The following is a 26,520-nucleotide window of genomic DNA, read 5'->3' as shown; positions in this document are numbered from 1 at the left end:
TGTCACTAAAATAAAGCACCTTTATTTTGAGTAACTCTGAGTATTGTGTTTTCTTATGATATAGTGCTAAGTGATATAAGTGGTATAGTAGGAGGTTTGCTGTCTCCTAGTTCAGCCTAAGCTGCTTTCCTATAGCTACCTCTATCAGCCTAAGCTGCTAGAACACCTCTAATCTACTAATAAGGGATAACTGGACCTGGCACAAGGTGTAAGTACCACAAGGTACCCACTCTAAGCTAGGCCAGCCTCCTACATTGGTGGTGCAGCAGTCGGATAAGTACTTGTAACTGCTTTACCACTTTGTCATTGGTGCTCTTCATGAGAAAAACATATACCAAATACTTCAAGATATACACATTGAACTAAACAGTTTAACTTTCCTTTTCTAAAACTTTTAAAAATGTTTCTGAAAAGTTTCTGAAAACTTTTTAAAGTTTTCAAAAGTTTGAAAAAGTTTTTCTCTGTTCTTTCAAAAAGTTCCAAAAACGTTTTTCTCTCTCTCTGTCCTAAACCTTTTGTATCATGTCTGCAGTAGAACCTACTCCCACAGTTGTCCAGGCAACATATGGGAATCTAAACTTTAAAATTTTGAGGGGGCTCCTGCATTGAAAGAGGTTTAGCAATTGGAAAGAATATTACCAAAGATCTTCTCCTCAGCCTTCTCCTAGAAAGTGACCAGAACCAGTCTGGCCCATCCCAGGATCAGGAGATAGAGAAAGGGGGGGACCCAGTCAGCCTCAAAGGAGTCCCCTGAGGTTGCTGGGGAGGGTTCTTCCAAGGACCTGTCAGCTAGCAGGCCACCTAGTGACACTGGTAGTGGGAGGGGGTCACACATTAGTAGGCCACTTTTCACTACTAAAGGCCAGGTTACTAGAGTTCAACCAGTTAGGGACAGGTCTCTCTCTGCCAATTCCCACATTTCTTCTGTGCCTCACAATTCCCAAGCCTCACATCCTGAGGATAACTTAATGGAAAGGGAACTCAGAAAGCTGAGGTTGGAAGAGGCCAGGCTGAATCTTAAACAGCAGCAGCTGGCCTTAGACAGGAAATCTCTGGATGTGGAAAGGGAAAGGCAGAGGTTGGGGTTAGTTCCCCATGGTGGCAGCAGCAGTGTTTTTGATAGCAATCATGTTAGAGAGCAAGATTCCAGAAACCTGCATAAGATAGTCCCCCCTTACAAGGAGGGGGATGACATTAACACGTGGTTTACTGCACTTGAGAGGGTCTGTTTGGCACAGTTGGTCCCTCAAAGTCAGTGGGCTGCTATCTTGTGGCTATCTTTCACTGGTAAGGGTAGGGATAGGCTCCTTACTGTCAGAGAAAGTGATGCTAATAACTACAAAGTTTTGAAGGATGCACTCTTGGATGGATTTGGCTTAACCACTGAACAATACAGGATTAAGTTCAGAGACACCAGAAAAGGGTCCTCTCAAGACTGGACAGACTTTGTAGGCTGTTCATTGAAGGCCTTGGAGGGTTGGTTATATGGAGGTAAGGTGACTGTCTATGAAAGCCTGTGTAATCTAATCCTGAGAGAGCATATTTTGAACAATTGTGTGTCTGATTTTTTGCACCAGTACTTGGTAGACTCAGATCTGACCTCTTCCCAAGAATTGGGAAAGAAGGCAGACAAATGGGTCAGAACAAGAGTGAACAGAAAACTTCATACAGGAGGTGACAAGGATGGCAAGAAGAAAGATGGTGAGAAATCTCAGGATAAGCATGGGGATAAGGTTAAAACTAAAGACCCTTCTTCAAATCCTAAACACTCTTCAGGGGGTGGGGATAAAACATCTTCTTCTTCTTCTTCTTCTTCTTCTTCTTCTTCTTCTTCTTCTTCTTCTTCTTCTTCACAACCCACAAACATTAAAAATCCTTGGTGCTATGTGTGTAAAAATAAAGGCCATAGTCCAGGGGATAAGTCCTGTCCAGGGAAACCCCCTCAGCCTACCACCACTAATACATCAAACTCTAGTGCCCCAGCAGTAGTGGTAATAGTGCTGGGACTGCTGGCAACAGTCAAAATAAGGGTGTCATTGGGTTCACTGATGGGTCCATCATAGCAACTGGGGTAGTCAGTCCCAAGACAGTTTCTGTCACACCTGGTGGCATTGGCCTTGCCACACTGGCTGCTTGTCCCCTTACAATGGATAAGTACAGGCAGACAGTTTCAATAAATGGTGTTGAGGCTCAGGTCTACAGGGACACAGGTGCTAGTATCACTTTGGTGACTGAAAGCCTAGTGTCTCCTGCACAACATATCATTGGACAACAGTACAAGATTATTGATGTCCATAACTCCACTAAGTTTCTGCCCTTAGCTATAATTCAGTTTAGTTGGGGTGGAGTTACTGGCCCTAAGCAGGTGGTAGTATCACCTAGCTTACCTGTAGACTGTCTCTTAGGTAATGACCTAGAGGCCTCAGGTTGGGCTGAGGTAGAGTTTAATACCCATGCAGCCATGCTGGGTACCCCTGAGGAATTGCTTCCTCTCATTTTAGCTGAAATGAAAAAGCAAAGGAGAGAAAAAGGCCTGAAAACTCAGGATCCTTCTCCAACAACAGGTAAAGAGGGCATCAAAGTATTCCCTACCCACCCTGCCATGCAGGATACCATTCCTGTGGTGGGAGAAACCTCTCCTGGGGTGGTACCTGTACCAAGGGAACCATCAGCTAGCACAGCTGTACTCCCTGAGGTAGAAGTACCCCTCTGTGGGATAACTAATATTGGTGAGAAAAAGTGCACCATTTTAGTTAACATGGAGCATCCCTCCAAACCTCCCAGAGAAACTTTAGTGCAGCAAACTTGCAATACCTCACAACACTTAGGACAGCAGACCTGCCCTAGTGTGGAGCTCATAGGAAGGCACCCCTGCCCTGCTCCAACCCAAGAGAAACAGCAACCCTGTTCTCTCTTACAGCCATTTGGACAACGTTTTTGCCAAGCTATGGCTTTATTGAGACAGCATCCCTGTCTGGCATTCTCATCACTTGATATAGGTCCAGTGGACAATTCCCACTGCTCTAAACTTAAACATACTAATAGGAACTCTAAGAATATAACTTCACATTGTTGGCTAGCTAAAAAACTTCAAACAGGGTGGTTTACATCCCCACAGGGGAGTTACCATATAGTGGATGATAAAGGGAGTAACCAATCTATTGCAGAGCTGCTCTCCAATTATCACCACTTAGACAATAAAGACTCAACTGGCCAAGGTTAGCCTTATTGTCCTTCGTTTGGGGGGGTTGTGTAGGAAGTTAGCCTCTTTCTAGCCTTGTTACCCCCACTTTTGGCCTGTTTGTCAGGATATGTCTGGGTGTTTTTACTGTCTCACTGGGATCCTGCTAGCCAGGGCCCAGTGCTCATAGTGAAGACCCTATGTTGTCAGTATGTTTGATATGTGTCACTGGGATCCTGCTAGCCAGGACCCCAGTGCTCATAGGTTTGTGGCCTATATGTGTTCCCTGTGTGGGGCCTAACTATATCACTGAGGCTCTGCTAACCAGAATCTCTGTGTTTATACTCTCTCTGCTTTTAAAATTGTCACTGCAGGCTAGTGACTAATTTAACCAATTCTCATTGGCACACTGGAACACCCTTATAATTCCCTAGTATATGGTACCTAGGTACCCAGAGTATTGGGGTTCCAGGAGATCCATATGGGCTGCAGCATTTCTTTTGCCACCCATAGGGAGCTCAGACAATTCTTACACAGGACTGCCACTGCAGCCTGAGTGAAATAACATCCACGTTGTTTCACAGCCATTTTTCACTGCACTTTAGGTGCAAAGTTACTTAGTGTGAGGGCACCCTGGCACTAGTCAAGGTGCCCCCACATTGTTCAGGGCAATTTCCCCGGACTTTGTGAGCGTGGGGACACCATTACACACGTGCACTATATATAGGTCAATACCTAATATGTAGCGTCACCATGGTAACTCCGAACATGGCCATGTAACATTTCTAGGATAATGGAATTGTAATGGTATTGGGGGGACAATTCCATGCATCCCCGGGTCTCCAGCATAGAGCCCGGGTACTGCCAAACTAACTTTCTGGGGTTTTCTCTTCAGCTACCGCTGCTGCCAACCCTCAGACAGGTTTCTGCCCCCCTGGGGCCTGGGCAGCCCAGTCCCAGGAAGGCAGAACAAAGGATTTCCTCTGAGCGAGGGTGTTACACCCTATCCCTTTGGAAATAGGTGTGAAGGGCCTGGGAGGAGTAGCCTCTCCTGGCCTCTGGAAATGCTTTGAAGGGCACAGATGGTGCCCTCCTTGCATAAGCCAGTTTACACTGGTTCAGGGATCCCCCCCAGCCCTGCTTTGGCACGAAACTGGACAAAGGAAAGGGGAGTGACCACTCCCCTGACCAGCACCTCCCATGGGAGGTGCCCAGAGCTCCTCCAGTGTGTCCCAGCCCTCTGCCATCCTGGATGCAGAGGTGTGAGGGCACAATGGACAGCTCAGAGTGGCCAGTGCCAGCAGGTGACGTCAGAGACCCCACCTAATAGGTGCTTACGCTTCTCTGTATCCAATCCTCCTCTTAGGGCTATTTAGGGTCTCTCCTGTGGGTATCTCACCAGATAACGAATGCAAGAGCTCACCAGAGTTTCTCTACACTTCCCTCTTTGACTTCTGCCAAGGATCGACCGCTGACTGATCCAGGACGCCTGCAAAACCGCAACAAAGTAGCAAGAAGACTACCAGCAACATTGTAGCACCTCATCCTGCCGGCTTCCTCAACTGTTTCCTGGTGATGCATGCTCTGAGGGCTGTCTGCCTTCACCCTGCACTGGAAGCCAAGAAGAAATCTTCTGTGGGTCGACGGAATCTTCCCCCTGCCAACACAGGCACCAAACTTCTGCATCACCGGTCCTCTGGGTCCCCGCTCATCCTGACGAGCGTGGTCCCTGGAACACAGGAGCTGGGTCCAAGTGTCCTCGACAGTCCAGTGGCCCTTCTGTCCAAATTTGGTGGAGGTAAATCCTTGCCTCCCCATGCCAGACAGTAATCCTGTGTACTGCGTGAACTGCAGCTGCTACGGCTTCTGTGCACTTTTGCAAGACTTCCTTTGTGCACAGCCTAGCCCAGGTCCCCAGCACTCCATCCTGCATTGCCCAACTCTCTGAGTTGGACTCCGACTCGTGGGACTCCCTTTTTATTGTGCTGAGTCGACATTGTGCTCAGATCTTCTGAACGCCTGTTCAGGTGCTTCTGTGGGTGCTACCTGCTTCTGCGTTGGCTTTCCGTGTTGCTGAGCGCCCCCTCTGTCTCCTCCTCCAAGGGGCGACCTCCTGGTTTTTCCTGGGCCCCGGCAGCACCCAAAATCCTCAACCGCGACTCTTGCAGCTAGCAAGGCTTGTTTGCGGTCTTTCTGCGTGGAACAATTCTGCATCCTCCAGCATGCCATGGGACATCCTCTGACTAAAGGAGAAGTTCCTGGCACCTTCCGTTGTTGCAGAATCTTCAGCTTCTTCCATCCAGAGGCAGCCCTTTTGCACCTTCATCCGGGGTTTAGTGCGCTCCTGCCCCTCCTGGACACTTGCGTGACTCTTGGACTTGGTTCCCTTCCTTTACAGGTCCTCAGGTCCAGTAATCTGTCTTCAGTGCTTTGCAGTCAGTTGTTGTCCTTGCAGAATACCCTATCTTGACTTTACTGTCTTTCTGGGGTAGTAGGGTAACTTTACTCCTACTTTTCAGGGTCTTGGGGTGGGGTACCGTGGACACCTTTAGTGTTTTCTTACACTCCCAGAGCCCCTCTACACACCACACTAGGCCTGGGGTCCATTCGTGGTTCACATTCCACTTTTGGAGTATATGGTTTGTGTTGCCCCTAGGTCTATTTTTCCCTATTGCATTCTATTGTGTTCTACAGTGTTTGCACTACTTTTCTAACTGTTTACTTACCTGATTTGGTTTGTGTGTGTATATTTTGTGTATATTACTTACCTCCTAAGGGAGTATATCCTCTGAGATACTTTTGGCATATTGTCACAAAAATAAAGTACCTTTATTTTTAGTAACTCTGAGTATTGTGTTTTCTTATGATATAGTGCTAAGTGATATACGTGGTATAGTAGGAGCTTTGCATGGTTCCTAGTTCAGCCTAAGCTGCCCTGCTATAGCTACCTCTATCAGCCTAAACTGCTAGAACACCTCTAATCTACTAATAAGGGATTACTGGACCTGGCACAAGGTTGTAAGTACCACAAGGTACCCACTATAAGCCAGGCCAGCCTCCTACATCAGCTGCTTTAATTATGCTGCATCTCCCCTCAGCTTCTTGAAGCAGATATTAAAGCCCTTCTTTTGAGATGCACAATGTAATAAAAGGCAAGCATCCACTATGGCTGTGAAACCTATTAGCAGGTGACCAAGCATTAGTTTTTTTCCTTTAATTTATAGACAGAAAGAAAATAAATAACAGCTATGAAGATGCCACACCCAAGGCCTTTTCCGGACATTTCTTTTTTTCAGCTGATGTACAGGGCACTATTCAAGTTTCCACACACATACATATTCATAGGTTTCTATGTCGACTTGTACTAAACTATGGGGCATGTAGTGTGGTTTATATTGGAAAATGCAGGACTACTGGGCCACCTCTCTTTTTAAGGTTTGGCCCACAGCAGCCTTATCAGTCTCACCAGGCTTATGTTTTCAATAACATTCATGATAAGAATGTATATAAATATACATAGCTAAATGGGCTTCTGGTCAGCCATTTTCATGAATTGGTCAGTTGAGGTGTTGTTCAAATTTTGCCAGGCCTGGCATACAACTATGGCCCTGTTACCCTTGTCTAATAAATCACTTTATTCTCAAAGTTTTGGGTCTGACCAGATGGGTGTTCCTCAGAAACCATCCATTTTGATATCATGTCAGTTCACTATGCACATAACGGAAGCCAGAGTCAAGTTAGCTCTAAGCTGTATATCCAAATGTTGTGGCAGAAATGCTGTCAACCACCAGTCTCCATCCTTTTTGTGTCGTCAGCGGCAATCACTTCTAGGACCCTTCTCAATACTGACTTCTAAGAAGGGAGAAGAGCAACAGCATTATGCAAGGGCTATGAGAGAAGGCTCACAAGAGATGTCATTGAGCTGTAGTCACACAGCTTGTCTTATCAAAAGGACCTCTCTCAAGTGTTCTACAGGCTGTCACAAGTGGCAACTCATTTATACTCTTACACTTTGCTCTTTAATTATTTAAGTTTATTTGTGTGTAGTTTTTTCTTTTACAGAAACTTTACAGGAATTGTAGCATTTGATACAAAATGATAAAATAGTAGAGAATCACTCTAGGAACAGGTGCACTATAATAAGCACTAAACAAATCAATAACACACCACCTCTATCATGCTAGAGATGAGGGAGTCTTCAAAGGACCAGTCCTCTGCTGATGTCCTATACTTAGTTGTTAAAGCTCCTCAAATGTAGGCACTGAACTTAAGCAAAGATTCTCATAGGCTTTTCAAATAACTCTGAAGACCCAAGAGACAGTTCTTACACTGCAACTTAGAAAAAGAGGCAGAGTTCCAGTATGTTGGTTCAAGGGGCAGATGAAGAATTCAACAGACGTTTCACAATCGAAACAAACCTAACTCTCCCCAGCCAATAACTAACCCAAGGCTTCCGAATTTAATGCTAGAAGCAGTGAGAGAGTTCCAAGAAGGTGGCTTTTCAGAAGAAGTTCCATGTGCTACATGCAGAAAACATCTGAGAAGATAAACTTGGCATCCAACTTGAAGACTGTTTTACCAGGAGAGCCAGGAACACAGGTGAAGAGTAGAACCCAGCCAGAGGAACTCAAATAAACACCAGCACCCAAGCAGAGGCTTACGTTTATCAACAGTACCTGTGGGCTGAGTACCTGGCCACATTCTGGATGTCAATTTTATAAACTGCAGTATATTCTTGAAACCTGAGATGCTTGAATTCTGCTGTATAACTTTATATTCCAAGATCCTTGAATCCTGCATTACACCCTCAAATGCCTAAAACTCACATGGGCAAGGACTTTGGGGTTCTTCATAGGGACAGGATTGACTGGGCTGGTGGGTGAGGGGAGTGTCCCAACTGGGCAGCACAAATGTGGCAGTCATAAATATCTTGTCATGCCAGCACAGATGATGTTATCCTGAATGGCAATTCCCTGAGCAAGACAATGAAAGGGCAGCCAAGTACCAGAAGTGGATCGGAGCGGATGCCATCGCCTGTGAAAAGCCATGACAATCGAATGCCTTTTGTTCTTTTGTATTGCCTCATTGATGAGTGTAGGAAAGTGCCCTTTTGGAATGGTTACCCCCCCGCGCTTTTTGCCTTCTATCTGATGCTAACATGAATGAGTGTGTGCAGGGACCTGGGTAACCAGGCCCCAGCACCTGTGTCCTTTACCCTGAACTGTACCATTGCGTCCACTACTGGCACACCCCTGGCACACAGCTAAGTCCCTTGTAAAAGGTACCGGTGGTACCAAGGGCCCTGTGGCCAGGAAGGGTCCCTGAGGGCTGCAGCACGCATTGTCCCACCCTAAGGTACCCCTCACCAAACAAATGCACAGTCATTGCAGCATGTGTGTGCTGGTGGGGCCAAAAAGGTAAAGTCGACATGACACCCATCCCTGGGTGCCATGCCTACAAACAACTGCCTGTGGCATGGGTAAGTCACCCCTCTAGGAGACCTTACAGCCCTAAGTCAGAGTGCACTATACCACAGGTGAAGGGCATAGCTGCATGAGCAATATGCCCCTACAGTGTCTTCTCAGCTCAAAAAATCCCACACTGATGTCAGTATTGGATTTATAGAAAAATGCACACAGAGATGCCTGCTGTAACTTACCCACCTACCTAGTGTGTGGCTGACCGGTCTGTACCAGTGTGCCACAAACAGACAAGTTTTTGGCCCCATAGGGTAAAAGCCTTTTTGTTCTCTGGGGCCAGGTACAAAGCCCGCTCTAGGTGGAGGTCCTTCACACCAGATCCCTGCAGGAACAGCAACAATTGGCAGTGAGACTCAAAGTCTTCCTGTAATTTGCTACACTTCCCCAGGGTACTCCAGCTAGTGGAGATGCACGCCCCTGGACCAAGCCCCACTTTTGGTGGCAGGTCTGATGAGAAAATTAGGAAAAACAAGGAGTAGTGACCACTACCATAGGGGTGTTCCTGGCTGAAGTGGTCACTACTACACACACTACCACAAAGGAGAGCGTTAGTATTATCTACCTTGGCCTCTGTTAAGCCTCTGGGGACTCACTGGACTCTGTCCACACAATACCTCATTTTTTATAGTATATACAGACCCAGCTTTCTACAATGAGTATTTGACTAGTTCAAGTTCTCTCCGCCACTGGAGTTCTATGTGTTTGTCCACTCTAACAAGTATCATATTGACCTAGATAGCTTCCAGAATATTACATCAGAAGAAAATAGGAAGATTCAACATTGTTATAGTCCTTGCTAGGTTTATGTAGCATTCAAAATTAATAGTTCTAGAGGTGGAGACCTCTTACTATAATGTTAGTGTCCTCTGTATTATGGGTTTCCCAAATATGGAAGTGAGAGCCTCGAGTTTGGTTGCGGTTGCTGATACATGAATACGTGGAAGTGCTGACAAGCCCCAAACAATTTTGTCACTATTTCCTGCCTTCAAATAGGCTATTTCTTGCTTTTCAAAGCTACTTCCACTAGGCCCACATGTTTATTCTCTTCTGGCAAATGGAAAACAGTATGAGAGACATGCAGCGTGGGCCGTGCTTGAATATGATAGCAAAAACATAGGCCACATGAGTACCAATGCACCTAATAGAAACTTCTAATCACAGATTTCTCACCTCTGGAATATCTCCAGGAACTAGATTGTATCTAGAAGATTTAGCATCATAGCTCCTGTGCACTGCTAGGTGGCAATGTGCAGCTCTGCACTTCCCCCACTCCAACCCAGATGTGGTAGCTCAAGCACCACCCAAAAACACTAGCATAAATTATTTTCTTTCTGAGCCTTTGTACACAGATCCTCTGCTGGCTCCTGGCTGTCTCGCATGTTGACAAGTATTTTCTGACAAAATTAGCTTCCATTGTGGAAGGAAAAGTGTCCCCTCATAAAACTACAGGCTTTAAGCCTTGTACGAACTGCTGCATGCAGGTCCCCACATGATATGCCATAGGGATTTGGCCACAACTCCAAGTCGTGTGAAGACTTATACCTGAAGGTGACTCAGGATCTTGAGGCTAAAGTGTATATTGCTGAACACTGTAGGAAATTGCATAAGTCCCATTCCTACTTGTAGTTGAGAACGCCGCCAATTTTCGTTCTAGTGGCCACTTCCATGTCAGGACTTCATTAAGCCTTCAGATAAGATAAAGTCCAAAAAGAAGCATAAGAAGTCCTGCAGGCCTTGTTCCAGCCCTGCCACTCTCCCTCTGAGATATTGCAGGGATGCAAAGGTCCCCCTGGTCTTGTTACCAGACCCTTGCTCAGGAGACGATCCAGCTGTTAATCCAGATGCACGACAAATATCTAGTACTGTCAGCGATGCTGCAACAGATTGAGGCATTAAAGGAAACCATTATCCGAATCTTGGGCATCCTGATGGCTGTCTCTGGCATGACTTCATGCCTCATGGATATGCAGAGGCTTCCAGTTGGGCTACCATAGGCAGGTCCGCCCTCATTGCTGCCGTTTCTGTGCCTGGAGGATTGTTCACTGATGAAAGCGAATGGCTGTATAGCTGGAATGGAGGCCATAGCATGTGTTATTGGGACTGAACACTTTTATCTGAGTAGTTTGTGTATTTGCAGCACAATCTGGTTGTTGTTGGTGCTTAGGTCTAACACTTGTGTGGCTTTGCCTGGTTTACAGTTCCCTTGTTACTGACTCCACAGCATCCATCTTACTGTCCGACCATTGCTGTTTCACTCCCCTTTTCTGATTGAGCCTTGTTCACTTTATACCTGTTATTTGTCCCTCTTTTGTTTCAACTTCCACTAGGCCTTTTCCAGATTAAACTGTGACCTGACTGGTTATGTAGGTCTCTGCTGTGGTATCTTCATTCACTTGTGTGCCCTCTCATGGCCGCCTGCACTCACCACACCTGTGGCACTTCTCCTTTATAGATACTCTTTCTCACTTGCCGGTGGTATTTCCCCTGTTTTTTTTCTATAGTGGTTCAGTTCCCTCTGGTCTGACAATTTTCAGCACAGCTCTGTGGTGAGAACTTTCTGGCACAATGTCACATGTGGACCCCCTACTGTTTATAGGACCTATCTCCTTTAAATGGGTGTCTCCTGCTTCATCAATCAATCAGGATTTATAAAGTGCGGCTCATTACCCAATAAGGTATCAAGGCGCTTGCAGGTCCCGGAGGTTTATTTGAACAGCCAGGTCTTGAGGGCCATTTGGAATTACGGAAATGAAGTGATGGTCCACAGGTGCATGTGGAGGCTGTTCCAGGTTTTTGCTGTGATGTGAGAGAAGGACCGTCCTCCACTTCTGCTTCGGTAGATGCAAAGAGTATAGGCAAGTGAAAGAGAGGCAGAACGTAGTCTCAACAGCTGGTGGAAGTTCAGGTGGTGGTTAATTTACCCAGGTCTTTGGTTGTGTAGGCCCTTGTGTGTCTGGGTTAGCAGCTTGAATTGGCATCTCTTCTGTTCGGGGAGCCAGTGGAATTGCCTGAGGTGGAATGTGATGTGGGATAAAAGGAAAGGCTGAGGGTGAGTCTGGCTGCAGCGTTCTCAATGGTTAGGAGGAGTACTGTTATTCCTACTCAAAGGGCATTACTGTAGTCCAGTCATCTGGTGATGAGGGCCACGGTGCGTCTCTTGACACAGATGTTATGAATCCCACCCGGTTCTTCATAACATCCCCGCTTGGGATTCCACACTCGCAACTGTCTTTGCTGATCCGTGACTCGGGCACACCTTGAGAATCTCAGTCCTCGTCGCCATTGTAGTGTCAGACCTCAGGGAGCAATAACCATTTGGACACTGTACTGTGGACCTGGGCATCACATGGTCCTGCCTCAAGGCAACTTTAACCCTGTTATTATCACTCTGACGTCATCAGGAGCAAATCAGTATTTCATAATTCAACCCAAACCCCAAGACAACTATCTATTTGCACATGCATACATATTACCGTTATGTACTAGAGGATGGACCCAAAATGGGGCAAAAATGTATGTGGCAAGTGGAAAATAAAACACACACTGATAGGGCAACGCAAATGCTATGATTAATGTTCAAAAGTGTACCTCATGCTCTAGGAAGCATCCACAACATTCAAGTAGACCTAGAAGCAATGCTGAATTTAACTTACACCCACACAGCCTTGAAGGAGGTCAGACTCCATAGCAGGTCATTTATACATACTGCTGTGGATCCACAGAGAAGCAATAGATGCAGTGAATCACACTGCCAAGACAAACAAATAAAACAAAAAAAAGAAAAGGAACACAAAACACCCGTAGCCACTTAATGACAGCAACACATCCATGCAGTAAAAATCTTCACCATAACATTTAAGTATCAATTAGTCTAATACAAACTATACACAGGTGTTTGTGCTCTAATGTGAATGACTAAAACACAATATAGCTTCCTGTATTTAAAGTGATAATGTAGCCAGCTTCATTCCTGTGGTTTCACAAAGGTGCTAGAGAGAAAAAGTATACTTTTATATGACACTGTTGAGTCTTTGTCAGTCTTTCCACCGCAGTGAAAGCCACAATCCATTCAGAAAATCCCTCAAATTCACTTTATTTAACCAAAATTGTTTTTCGGATAAATCAGTGACTCTGCCTGGAGTTGGTGTTTGATGCCTCACGCCACCCCTACAGCATTACTAGAGCCTTACTGATCACCGTACCACAATATAGGAACGAGATGTCACAAGCTAGCAAACCAACCAATGTACAAGCGAGTTTCCTCTACACCCAAGCATTATATACAGGCGGCTGCCAAGGCAAGGTTAAGTGCCAAACAACACATTTTTTGTAAAATACACAATGACGTTTTTCAAATTATGCATGTTTTGACACCTCCTTCTTGATAAGCGTTCAGTTCCACATTTCTCTTTGGATTTCATATATCAATATATATCAGAAAAAGTCCCTACTGCCATACATTATAATGGCCTTGCTAGTGTCCGAGGTGTTTCATGACGATATAAGATTATGGAACTCCTTGGTGATTTGCAATATCCTTATCATGTACAGCAAGGGGGACTCAATCCCTATAATAAATGGTCGCATCATCACCTTTCCCAGAAATCACCTAAATCCTTGGTGCACAGATCTTTAATTTGAAAGAGAGAGCCTGTTTGCAAGCATGAGGAATACTTGAAAATCTGTAGTGCTAAATTAAACACATCAAAAAGCAGTTTGATATTTGCTGCAAAAAAGATATTAGATTCAGTAAAATACATGCTAGTTTCTTTTAAGAAAAGGTGCAGTAGCTTAAAATGAGTAGAAACATGTAGAAACATTCTACGGAGTGGTGGCTGGTGACTGAAAGCTGTGGTGGGGCACAAATACAAGACGGAATTGCACCTTGTGAGAGAGCCTCACTACCCACATATTTCCATTCACCTACTCACCTACTGCCTTTGGTCACCTACTCATTTACTCATCCACATTGTCATCCACTGCCATTCACACAACTCTTATACACAGACACCCACATTTTCTCAGCCACTCTGTCAAGCCCTGCAAACACATTCAAACAAACACACATTGGCTCACCCATCCAGTATCCAGCAGTTTCAGTGATAAAAGGTACACGTTTATTTGAGCTGCAGATTACATGTTTAATATGACATATCACGTCATTAGTCTGCAGAAGAAATAAAACAATAACTAGCCATGATAAATTACTGGAACCATTACTGCCTTTGAGAGACGAAATCACCTACAGAGGCAGTGAGAGGAGAGCTGAGAGAACAGATTATTTTCTTACTGTCTGTAAAAAAGATAGAGCTCCAACTTACTTGTGTGCAGGGTTCTCTTTGGCATATTTATGACTTGAGGTCTTCAGGTCACACTCCTGTCTCCCAGAGAGCCCTGGATGGAGTTATTTATTGTATTTATTCCATTTCTCTGCCACAAACTGGGGATTTTCTTTGCCCAATGCCACATTCTTTTAATAAAATGTGACCTCTGGTATGTAGACTCTTCTGATCACACCCCACCATTTGAGTAAATAGGAAAGGGTGGAGAATAATATCTGAGTGACATGAAGTTTTCAGAAACCCGGGCTGAAGAAAAAACGCTCCAGGCGGTTTACAATCAGGGCTTCCAGTGGAGATAAGCCAGGGACGTCACTGCGTTCTGAGAAAACGTAAGGCTTTGCGTGGGCATGCCCTGTCAGCCCTACTGTGCAGCTTTCTGCCACATACTGACGCAGGCTCAGTGGGGCTTTTCAAAGGGCACAACTTTCAGTCCGAAACTGTTGTGCAGAAAATGTTTTACTTTCATCATGTAATTAAATTTATGCTTCACTAGAGAGGCCAGAAAAGGATAGGGGCGCAGCCCCTTAGCCCTTGAACCCCAGCCACCACTGATTCTACAGTTTCCATATTCAACTAAGGAGTACAAAAAATAAACATGTTGCCATAAATATCTCCTTTGTGATTCTCACTATACAGTTAGACAAAAAAACGAGAAGAAGAAAGAATAGCTAAGTTTTGTTTTTGTTCCGTAATCAACTGCTTTAATTATGCTTTTTGATCTGTTTTTCCCTCAGCTCCTGGCTTTGACAGCAGTTAACGTGATGTCAGTAGTCAACCTTATTAAGTTCTTACAGTTGAGTTCTGACATCATTACTTTATAATCAACAACTGGAGGATAACACAACGACCCTGTAAAACAGCCATAAAAAAGTGTCTTCACACGTCAAAACACATGAATTACAGAAGTATGAATGTGTTGCATAATCCCCTAGGGGCAGCGATGCATCAAAAAAACTTGCACTGCGCTAATTCAGATTACAGAGAGATGGATGCACCATATTTATGATATGGCGCACCATATCTCTAGCTCCAAAAGTACATCAGAAATTCTGACGCATCTGTGGGAAGGATGCAGCAGCGCATTCACCCCAACAATGGCGCACTGCTGAAGTTGGGCTTATGACAAGCACAACTTCAGCAATGTGTTAAAAAATAGGTGATGCGATGGTTCTGACCGACGCTTCTGGCCTAATGTGTATGTACTAATGTAATAGAGTGTGAAATGGTGAAAACACACTGTGGGCAGTATTCCATTGGCCCTCGATGTAAAGCATACGAATAAGTACTATATGGTATATGTTACATTACAGAGGGCATTGTCTACTTAAGTGTACAAGGAACATAAGTATGTTTGACATATTGGTGGAAACATTCATGTTGGTAGATACAAGTAATTAATGTAATGTAAAGTGACAATTCCTGTGTTACCTAACTTATGTGTGTATTTACCTTTTTGTAGTTTGCAGTAGGTTTGGCTGGACTTGGGGACCCATTCCTATATGGAGACGTGGCAATCCTGGGCTGTCCCTTACGTGGAGTACACAACGTTACATTGCATTGCTGCAGTGGATGATAATATATAAGGAGCCATGGTCCCAGGTTGCTTAAGGTGTCTTACAGCATGAATGTTACTTGTGTAGGCCTACTGCTAGTTGAGGGGATGGGATTTACTAACTTAATACAGTGTTTTGAGTGACTTCAGCAGGTCAAATTCTGATTCCACAACCACTGCCTCATTTCCTACACATGGGTTACTGAGGCGTAATCATCATGGCGCATTCCAGGTTAGTGCGATGCATCCATAAGATGTGTCATATATTGACAACCTTGTAAATGTCACTGCGTCAGTTCTGAGATTTCACAAAGGAACGCCTACCTTGCATACATTAAAAACTGTGTGGTGCGGCTGGTTTTAGTACAGGGATTTTCCGACGCAGGCCTACGAAAAGTGACACATTGGGACAAATGTGTCACCTTGTAAGAATGGCATAATGAATGTGCCCCCAGAGGGTCAAAAATAATGATGCAATAGCTGCACAAGCTCCTTGTAACTATGCCCCCTAGTGTCCTTATTCTGATGATTAGAAAGTACGCTGCCACATTAACAAGAGGTGAAACCTGGATGTTATCCCTGATTTTGAGATGTATAAAGTGATAAAAGGCAAGCGTCCTTTAGGGCTGCGAAACCTAAGAGATGAAGAACAAGTATTAACAATGAGTTTGTTTCCGTTTGTAGGCTACAAGAATATAAATAACACCTTTGAACATGCCACACTACAGCCCATTTCTGGTAAGTTATTTTCTCAGCAGATGTTTGAGGCACTAATGACATTTCTACACACGTACATATTCGTAGGTTTCTATGTCGCCTTTTATTGAACTGTGGGACAAGCAATGTGGTTTATATTGGAAAATGCATGATTACTGGGCTACATCATGTTTTTTACTCCTGGCCTAGAGGCAGCTTTATCGTCATGACCAAGCTCATGTTTTCAAAAATGTTCATGAAAAAAATACAAATAAATATAATAGTTACATGGGCTTCAGGTCATCCATTTTCGTGAATTGGTCAGTTGGAGTATTGCTCACATTTTGCTCAGGCTTATGACAGAATACAACTATGGCTGACTGTGAGAAAGTAGCCTCTTTCTAGCCTTGTTGCCCCCACTTTTGGCCTGTTTGTGAGTGTATGTCAGGGTATTTTCACTGTCTCACTGGGATCCTGCTAGCCAGGGCCCAGTGCTCATAGTGAAAACCCTATGTTTTCAGTATGTTTGTTATGTGTCACTGGGACCCTGCTAGTCAGGACCCCAGTGCTCATAAGTTTGTGGCCTATATGTATGTGTTCCCTGTGTGGTGCCTAACTGTCTCACTGAGGCTCTGCTAACCAGAACCTCAGTGGTTATGCTCTCTCTGTTCAAATTGTCACTAACAGGCTAGTGACCAATTTTACCAATTTACATTGGCTTACTGGAACACCCTTATAATTCCCTAGTATATGGTACTGAGGTACACAGGGTATTGGGGTTCCAGGAGATCCCTATGGGCTGCAGCATTTCTTTTGCCACCCATAGGGAGCTCTGACAATTCTTACACAGGCCTGCCACTGCAGCCTGAGTGAAATAACGTCCACGTTATTTCACAGCCATTTTACACTGCACTTAAGTAACTTATAAGTCACCTATATGTCTAACCTTTACCTGGTAAAGGTTAGGTGCAAAGTTACTTAGTGTGAGGGCACCCTGGCACTAGCCAAGGTGCCCCCACATTGTTCAGGGCCAATTCCTCGGACTTTGTGAGTGCGGGGACACCATTACTTGCGTGCACTACATATAGGTTACTACCTATATGTAGCTTCACAATGGTAACTTCGAATATGGCCATGTAACATGTCTATGATCATGGAATTGCGCCCTGTATGCCATCCTGGCATAGTTGGCACAATCCCATGATCCCAGTGGTCTGTAGCACAGGCCCTGGTACTGCCAAACTGCCTTTGCTGGGGTTTCACTGCAGCTGCTGCTGCTGCCAACCCCTCAGACAGGTTTCTGCCCCCCTGGGGTCAAGCTAGGCTTGTCCCAGGATGGCAGAACAAAGGACTTCCTCTGAGAGAGGGTGTTACACCCTCTCCCTTTGGAAAATGGTGTGAAGGCAGGGGAGGAGTAGCCTCCCCCAGCCTCTGGAAATGCTTTCTTGGTCACAGATGTGCCCAATTCTGCATAAGCCAGTCTACACCGGTTCAGGGACCCCTTAGCCCTGCTCTGGCGCAAAACTGGACAAAGGAAAGGGGAGTGACCACTCCCCTGACCTGCACCTCCCCTGGGAGGTGTCCAGAGCTCCTCCAGTGTGCTCCAGACCTCTGCCATCTTGGAAACAGAGGTGCTGCTGGCACACTGGACTGCTCTGAGTGGCCAGTGCCACCAGGTGACGTCAGAGACTCCTTCTGATAGGCTCCTTCAGGTGTTAGTAGCCTATCCTCTCTCCTAGGTAGCCAAACCCTCTTTTCTGGCTATTTAGGGTCTCTGTCTCTGGGGAAACTTTAGATAACGAATGCAAGAGCTCATCAGAGTTCCTCTGCATCTCTCTCTTCACCTTCTGCCAAGGAATCGACTGCTGACCGCGTTGGAAGCCTGCAAAACTGCAACATAGTAGCAAAGACGACTACTGCAACTCTGTAACGCTGATCCTGCCGCCTTCTCGACTGTTTTCCTGGTGGTGCATGCTGTGGGGGTAGTCTGCCCTCTCTCTGCACTAGAAGCTGCGAAGAAATCTCCTGTGGGTCGACGGAATCTTCCCCCTGCAACCGCAGGCACCAAAAAGCTGCACTACCGGCCCCTTGGGTCTCCTCTCAGTATGACGAGCGAGGTCCCTTGAATCTAGCAACTCTGTCCAAGTGACTCCCATAGTCCAGTGACTCTTCAGTCTAAGTTTGGTGGAGGTAAGTCCTTGCCTCCCCACGCCAGACTGCATTGTTGGTAACCGCGACTTTTGCAACTTCTCCGGCCCCTGTGCACTTCCGGCGGAAATCCTTTGTGCACAGCCAAGCCTGGGTCCACGGCACTCTAACCTGCATTGCACGACTTTCTAAGTTGGTCTCCGGCGACGTGGGACTCCTTTGTGTAACTTCGGGTGAGCACCGTTTCACGCATCCTCGTAGTGCCTGTTTCTGGCACTTCTCCGGGTGCTACGTGCTGCTAAGAGGGCTCCTTGTCTTGCACGACGTCCCCTCTTCTTCCTGGTCCAATTTGTGACCTCCTGGTCCCTCCTGGGCCACAGCAGCGTCCAAAAACGCTAACCGCACGATTTGCAGCTAGCAAGGCTTGTTGGCGTTCTTTCGGCGGGAAAACACTTCTGCACGACTCTCCACGGCGAGAGGGATCCGTCCACCAAAGGGGAAGTCTCTAGCCCTTTTCGTTCCAGGACAATCCTCAGCTTCTTCTGTCCAGTAGAAGCTTCTTTGCACCCACAGCTGGCATTTCCTGGGCATCTGCCCATCTCCCACTTGCTTGTGACTTTTGGACTTGATCCCCTTGTTCCACAGGTACCCTCGACTGGAAATCCATTGTTGTTGCATTGCTGGGGTGTGTCTTTCCTGCATTATTCCTCTATCACGACTTCTTTGTCCTTGGGGGAACTTTAGTGCACTTTGCACTCACTTTTCAGGGTCTTGGGGTGGGCTATTTTTCTAACCCTCACTATTTTCTAATAGTCCCAGCGACCCTCTACAAGGTCACATAGGTTTGGGGTCCATTTGTGGTTCGCATTCCACTTTTGGAGTATATGGTTTGTGTTGCCCCTATCCCTATGTGTCTCCATTGCATCCTATTGTAACTATACATTGTTTGCACTGTTTTCTAAGACTATACTGCATATTTTTAGTACTGTGTACATATAACTTGTGTATATTTGCTATCCTCACTCTGAGGGTACACTCTGAGATACTTTGGCATATTGTCATAAAAATAAAGTACCTTTATTTTTAGTATAACTGTGTATTGTGTTTTCTTATGATATTGTGCAAGTGACACTTGTGGTACTGTAGTAGCTTCACACGTCTCCTAGTTCAGCCTAAGCTGCTCTGCTAAGCTACCCTTATCTATCCGCCTAAGCTGCTAGACACCCTATACACTAATAAGGGATACCTGGGCCTGGTGCAAGGTGTAAGTACCCCTTGGTACTCACTACAAGCCAGTCCAGCCTCCTACACTGACACCCTTGTGCGCTAAATCACTCTCTTTTCAGTGTCTTAGGTCTAATCAGATGAGTGCCACTTGGAAGCTGCCCTTTTTGATGTGATGTTTGTTGACCGTGCGCAATACGGGAGTCAGTTTCAAATTACCACTAATCTGTATATCCAAAGATTGTGGTGGAAATGCAGTGAACCACCTGTCTCCATCCGTGTTGAGTCAACAGTGCCAAAACACTTCTCAGGCTGTTCACGATACTTATATCTAGGAGGGGAGAAGGACAATAGCCTTATGAGAGGGCTATGACAGAGGCGGACAATAGATTTTGTAGAGTTATAGTCACACAGCTCGTCTCAACAAATGGACCTCTCAGGTGTTCTGCAGTCTGTCATGACCGGCAACTCTTATATACTAAAATTAACACGGTATACTCTTACACTTTGCTCCTTCATTAAATTAATTTGTTTGCAGTTTATTATTTTACAGAGACTTGACATGAATTGTAACATTCTACACAAACTGAAAAAAATACCCCAGAATCAGTCTAGAAACAGGTGTACTATAATAAACACTAAACAAGCCAATAGCACATTATCTTTATCATCATGAGCCCAGCCCTGTTCTGATGTCTTGGACACAGTGGTTAAAGCTCCTCAACTTTAGTCTCTGAATATAAAGAAAGAGCCTCTCGGGCTTTTTAAACTTAGAAAAAAGGCAGAGTTCCAGTATGTAGGTGAAAAGGGCAGATGAAGAATCCAACAGTAGTTTTACAACTCAAGCACATCTAAAGCTTCACAGCTTATCACTGAGATGAGACTTCCAAAGACAGCGCTGGACTCAGGTGAAGAGTTCCAAGGATGTGAGGGAATTCTTTGCAGAAGAGGTTCAGACATGTGACTCAACCAGGACCGTCTGTGAAGATAAAAATGGCATCTAACTTGAAGACTATTTGGAGAGCTAGGACCACAGGTGAAGAGCTGAACCTACCAAGAGGAGCTCAAGTAAATACCAGCACCCAAGCAGATGGTTCCTGTTATCAACAGGGAAGAGTGTTGAGCACTTGGCCACACCCTGGCTGTGAATTTTATGGACTGAGCGACCCTGGAATCCTGCAGTATATTCTTGAAACCTGGGATGCTTGAATTATGTGGTAGAACTTTAAATATGAAGATCCTGCAGTCCTGCAGTAGATTCTTAAATGTCTAACACTCATATGGGCAAGGTTTTTGGGCTTCTGCATGGAGACAGAATTGGGGTTGTCTCAACTGGGCAACACAAATGTGGCAGCCATAATCTTGGGCGTCATGACTCTTGTCATAACAGCACAGCTGTTATACTCAATGGTAATTCACTGAGTAGAAGGATGAAGGGGCAGCCAAGGACCAGACGTGGATGGGAGTGGATGCCAGTACTTGGTTGCATCATCTATTTTGGGGTTCCCAAATAAGGTAGTGAGAGCCTGGAGTTTGGTTGCATTTGCCAATACATGAACATGTGAAAGTGCTGACAAGCCCCAAACAATGTTGAGACCATTTTCTGGATGAAAATCGGCAATTTCTTGCTTTTTAAATTTTTCTTAACTTCTTTCACCAGACCCACATGAGTATTCTCTTCTGACAAATGGAAAACAGTATGATAGACAGGAAAAGGCATGTGCAGTTTGGGTCATGCCTGAATATGATAGCAAAAACATAGGCCATGTGAGTATTGATCCAGAAGATTTTGCATCATAGCTCCTGTGAAGTTGGCATTGTACGGGTCCGCGCTATCCCCACTCCAACCTGGAAGTGGCAGCTTGAGCTGCCTACAAGCGCCACCAAAACACCCTGAGATGAGTTACCTTCTTTTGGAGCCTTTGTACACAGATCCAGAGCTAGTTCCTAACATTTTCTAGCACATTGACAAAGCTTTTCTGACAAAATTTGCTTCTGTAATGGAAGGGAAAGTATCCTCTAATAAAACTACAGGCCTTAAGCCTTGTAGAGACTGTCGCATGGGGGTCCCCACAAGGTAAATCTTCAGGCCACAACTCCAAGTTGTGCGAAGACTGTGCCCTTACATATCTGAAGGCAACTCAGGATTGTGAGTTCAAGCTGTACATTGCTGAATACCATAGGAAATTGCACAGGTTCCATTCCTTACTTGAAGTTGAGAGCACAGGCCTATTCTCGTTCTAGGGGCCACTTCAATGTCAGGACTTTGGGTAACTCAAAGTCCAAAAAGAATTATAAGTCCTGCATGCCTTGTTTCAGTTCTACCACTCTCCCTCTGAGATATTACATGGATGCAGCTTGCCCTTGGTCTTGTTCCCACACCCCTGTCGGGAAGCTGATTCTGTAGCTGTGCACGCCAGATTTCTGTGACTGTCAGCAATGCTGTAACAGGTTGAGGCATTGAAGGAATCCAATCTCTGGTACCCTGCTGGCTCCCTCTGGTGTGACTTTAGGCCTCATGGATCTGCAAAGGCCTCCAGTTGAGTCACCACAGGCAGAACCGCCCTCTGTTTTGGGTTCAGTTTCAACTATAGAGCAGACTCCACCATGCTGTCGATCCCTGAAGAGAATGCCAATCCTATTGTCCTTTTCGATTCCGGACCAAAATCATCCAAGGTTTAGTCCTGGACTAGTCCTGATGTAACAGACACCAGTTCACACTGACAAAACAGCATCTTTGCCTACGAGCCACCCTCCAAAACTCAAACAACTTTTCAGATCATATAAGGACTAAAGCCAGCCACTCTTTGTGACGATCAAGATGATGGGGATACATTTCTCCCTCAAATGAGGATGGCAATTTCAATGTAGATCTACAAGAGACCAGTATATTGGACACTTCCCCTGACCAGGGCTGGGTTCTTCCTGAAGGACCAGGAACCGCCTTATTTACTGTGGTCATTAGATCAGCTGCTAATGTTGCTGCCATTCAATAAGGTTCTGACTGATATCTTCTTAAGCACCTGGGCTAAATCATGTACTGCCCCACCTGTAAATGAGTGGGTAGCACAATGCTGCAGACCTTCTCTCGGTGACTCTGCTTTTTTCATGCCATCTTACTCCAAAGAGCCTAGTGGTTCAGGCATCCAGAAATGAAGTCAATGAACCATTCAGGAAACATGTGTTCACTTCAACTTCAACTAGCCCTTTGCTCAGTCAATGCTAGATGTTTTCTGGGTAGGTACTCTCACACATTATAGGGCTTCATCACAGACATCTTCCCAGCAGTCCTGATAAATTTCAAGCCACTTTAACGCAGACCATTCAGAATGCAGCCAAATATGTCATGTAGTCCGCTTGGCCACAATAGACTATTTAGGCAGAGCATTGTGGACTAGCATGGTGCTCGTGCACCTTGCATGGATGAGATCCACAGGATTCTTGGCTGACCTTCACGTGTCACTCATGGATATGCGTTTCTTCAGTAGTCTCCCTCTTTGCGTGAAGGCGGCCTGATTTAGATGTTGGCGGTAATGGTCCCGCCATCCACTTTCAACTGAAAATGACTGCCATATTTAGATGTTGGTGGTCTCATAGATGAAAACCTGCATTCAAACTGCCGTCTCCTCCAAGAAACACCACCTACCACAGTGCAAAAGGGAAAAGTGTCTTACAGCAGAACACAAGACACCCTTCCTGCCATGCACATTTGGATGTGCCTTACTACCAAGAAAACAGCGGAGGTCTGACCTCCATGTTTGAGTTTGTGGACTGGGGAGGAAAGGGGCGAAAAGTCAAATTTTTTCCACATTCATCCCCTGTTTTGGACTGGACAGGACTGGACAACATCTGCCATTGCTGCTGCACAGACCCATGGAGAAAACATGACACCCCTGTCACCAGACTCCAAGATAAGGATGCCGATATTGCCAGGGTACATTGGGTGTGCACTGCACAGGAGGTAGGGGACACTGGAGACATATTGTTAGTAATGGGGTTTCTGGTTGGCAGTCAGTTTCCACTCTGTCTAAGCAGGGACCCTCACTCTAGTCAGGGCAACTGGAGATACACACTTGGATAACCCCTGCTCACCCCCTTGGTAGCTTGGCACAAGCAATCAGGCTTATCTCAAAAGCAATATGTAAACTATTTGTACAAACACACACAGTAGTACAGTGAAAACACTACAAAATTGACACTACACCAGTCTAGCAAAATAGGCAACATTAATCTATATCAAAAAAGACCAAAACAACAAAAATCCAACATACACGAGTAAAGTTATGAATCTTCAAAGTAAAAAGAGTCTTACTCCATAGAATAGAATAGAATAGAATAGAAACATTGTTGTTACACAAGTACCTGGTTTGCGTAAAAAATAAAGCCACCGGGGTGAGCGTGCATCGAAAAAGTCAGCAGTGCATCATTTTCTCACTCGCAAGTGAGGCCATGAGTTATTTTCCAGATGGGGCACCTTGGGTCCGCACAGGTTTATGTTGATTTTGACGCCCAGCCATGATGCATGGCAAATCTGGCCGCACGGTGATGGAAAACCATGCAGCATGTGGTTTGCGTTGTTTTTAGCATCCACAACTGGGTGTTTAGTCATTGCTCCTGCCGCTATGCAGGTGGTGCACCTATTTCAACCGCGAGGCGGGTGTCGCTTCGTTTTAACAGCCGCGTTGCAGGTGGTGTGTCAAAATTTTCCCTGCACGGCTTCCTGTGTGTGGATTTCAGTCCTTGCTCTACCAGCTTCTCCTTTCAAGGGCCCAGGGACTGGATAGGGCACCACTTGGCAGGGCAGGAGTCCCAGCAGAGAGTCCGGGTGCTGGCAGAGGAAGCCTTTGATGGCCCTGAGACTTCAAAACAGGAGGCAAGCTCAATCCAAGCCCTTGGAGACAATTCACAACCAGGAATATACAACAAAGTCCAGTCTTTGTCCTCTTTCAGGCAGAAGCAGCAACTGCCGGCCAACCCAGGAAAGCGCAGTCACAGGCAAAGGGGCAGTACTCCTCCTCTAGCTCTTCAGCTCTTCTCCTTGGCAGAGGTTTCTCTTGAATCAAGACGTAATCTAAAAATCTGGGATTTTGGGTCCACTACTCTGTTGTTTACAAGATAATGCCTTGCACAGGCCTGGCCCAAGACACACACCAGGGGGTCGGAGACTGCATTGTGTGAGGGCAGGCACAGCCCATTCAGATGTAAGTGACCACTCCTCCCTCCACTCTAGGCCAGGATGGCCCATCGGGATATGAAGGCTACACCCCAGCTCCGTATGTATCACTGTCTTGAGGGGATTCACAACAGCCCAACTGTCAGTCTGAACCAGACAGGGAATACACAAGCAGGCGGGAGCCACAGGATGGTTTAAGCAAGAAAATGCCCACTTTCTAAAAGTATCATTTTCAAACTGACAATCTAAAAACCAACTTTACCAAAAGATGTATTTTTAAATTGAGTTCAGAAACCCCAAACTCCAATCTATATCTGCTCTCAAAGGGAAACTTCATTTAAAAGGTATTAAAAGGCCGCCCCCATGTTAACCTATGAGGGAGATAGGCCTTGCCACACTGAAAACTGAATTTGGCAGTATTTCACTGTTAGGACATGTAAAAACACACTAGCACATGTCCTACCTTGAACATACACTGCCCCCTGCCCACAGGGCTAACTAGGGCCTACCTTAGGGATACCTTACATGTATAAAAAGGGAAGGTTTGGGCCTGGCAGGTGGGTACACTTGCCAGGTCGAATTGGCAGGTTAAAAACTGTAGTGGCAGGTCTGAGCCATGTTTACAGGGCTACTCATGTGGGTGGCAGAATCAGTGCTGCAGGCCCACTAGTAACATTTGATTCACAGGCCGTGGGCATGCATAGTGCACTTTTACCAGGGACTTACTAATAAATCAAATATGCCAATCGTGGAAAGACCAATCATTAATGCATTTTAGACCGAGAACATATGCACTTTAGCACTGTTGAGCAGTGGTAAAGTTCCCAGAGTCCTAAAACCAACAGAAACAGTTAAGAAAAAATAGGAAGAAGAAGGCAAAAGGTTTAGGAATAACCCTGCAAAAAGTGCCAGGTTCAACACAACCCCCTTCCAGCCTAAAGCCAAGGTAGACCCATCAATACTTTGATGGACTTCCCTGCTTAGGGCGATAGAACATGGACCCTGGCCCACAACAGTAGGGACTCATTCTGGTTCTGTGCCTTTCTGAAGCTAGTTGGAATGCTCCTTCCATAATCTCAGGGCCCACTAAGCTAAGCCATGGGGAACCCTTCTCCTCACCTGTGGACTCCATCTGTGCAGCACCTAACCGTACTTTGCTCACAGATGTACCCCAGTAGGCAGACAGTACCACTGTGGCCAATGTAGAGGTGTGGCCCATTCCACCCTAGGGGTGTAAGTCCTGTTCCCAACCCAATGGCAACTCTGTCCACAAGGACAGCAACCCACAGTGGCCACTGGCATCTGTCAGTGATAAGAACCAGGCCTTAGTCCTTTCCGGGTCATATAACCTTTGGGTTTCTCAGAGTGGGGGGCAGTAGCCCCAGGTGATTGGCACCCTTTGTCAGCTCTTCCTCCCACTAGTTCAGGGGTGAGTTCTTGAGACTGGTCCTCCATCCCAGGGTCAGTATTCTGAGGCTGGATAGTAGTCAGGGGTGAGTCCTTCCTCCCCCAGCCCCTCTTCCCTGGGCTCTGTAGGAATTGGTACACCCAGACTCCAGAACTTTCTGGGCGCCTGTGGCAGCCGTCCTGCACAATTCTCCCACCAGTTCAAGGGTGCTAACCTGCACCTGGCCCGCCAATCCAGGGTCTATAGCCTTATGATGAGCATGTGTCTGGCAAGCCAGGACTTCTAGGGACGTATAACCACCCCTCCAAGGGAAGCA

At 45.8% G+C, this 26,520-nt stretch overlaps 1 protein-coding gene across 4 annotated transcripts in view; it reads left to right on the top strand.

The window, feature by feature from the left end:
• The window catches only part of LOC138246456 (uncharacterized), a 420,592-nt gene that overhangs the window by 319,116 nt on the left and 74,956 nt on the right, over positions 1-26,520 (top strand). For all 4 annotated transcript variants that reach the window (XM_069201077.1, XM_069201078.1, XM_069201079.1 and 1 more), the window contains one exon: positions 16,240-16,293. In XM_069201077.1, the coding sequence (XP_069057178.1) occupies positions 16,240-16,293 (54 nt within the window). The remainder of the gene's footprint in view (positions 1-16,239; positions 16,294-26,520) is intronic.

The sequence above is a fragment of the Pleurodeles waltl genome, chromosome 7, assembly GCF_031143425.1.
Source record: "Pleurodeles waltl isolate 20211129_DDA chromosome 7, aPleWal1.hap1.20221129, whole genome shotgun sequence".
Lineage (NCBI taxonomy): Eukaryota > Metazoa > Chordata > Amphibia > Caudata > Salamandridae > Pleurodeles > Pleurodeles waltl.
Note: the sequence above shows the minus strand (reverse complement) of the source record. Positions and strands in the feature narration are given on the sequence as shown.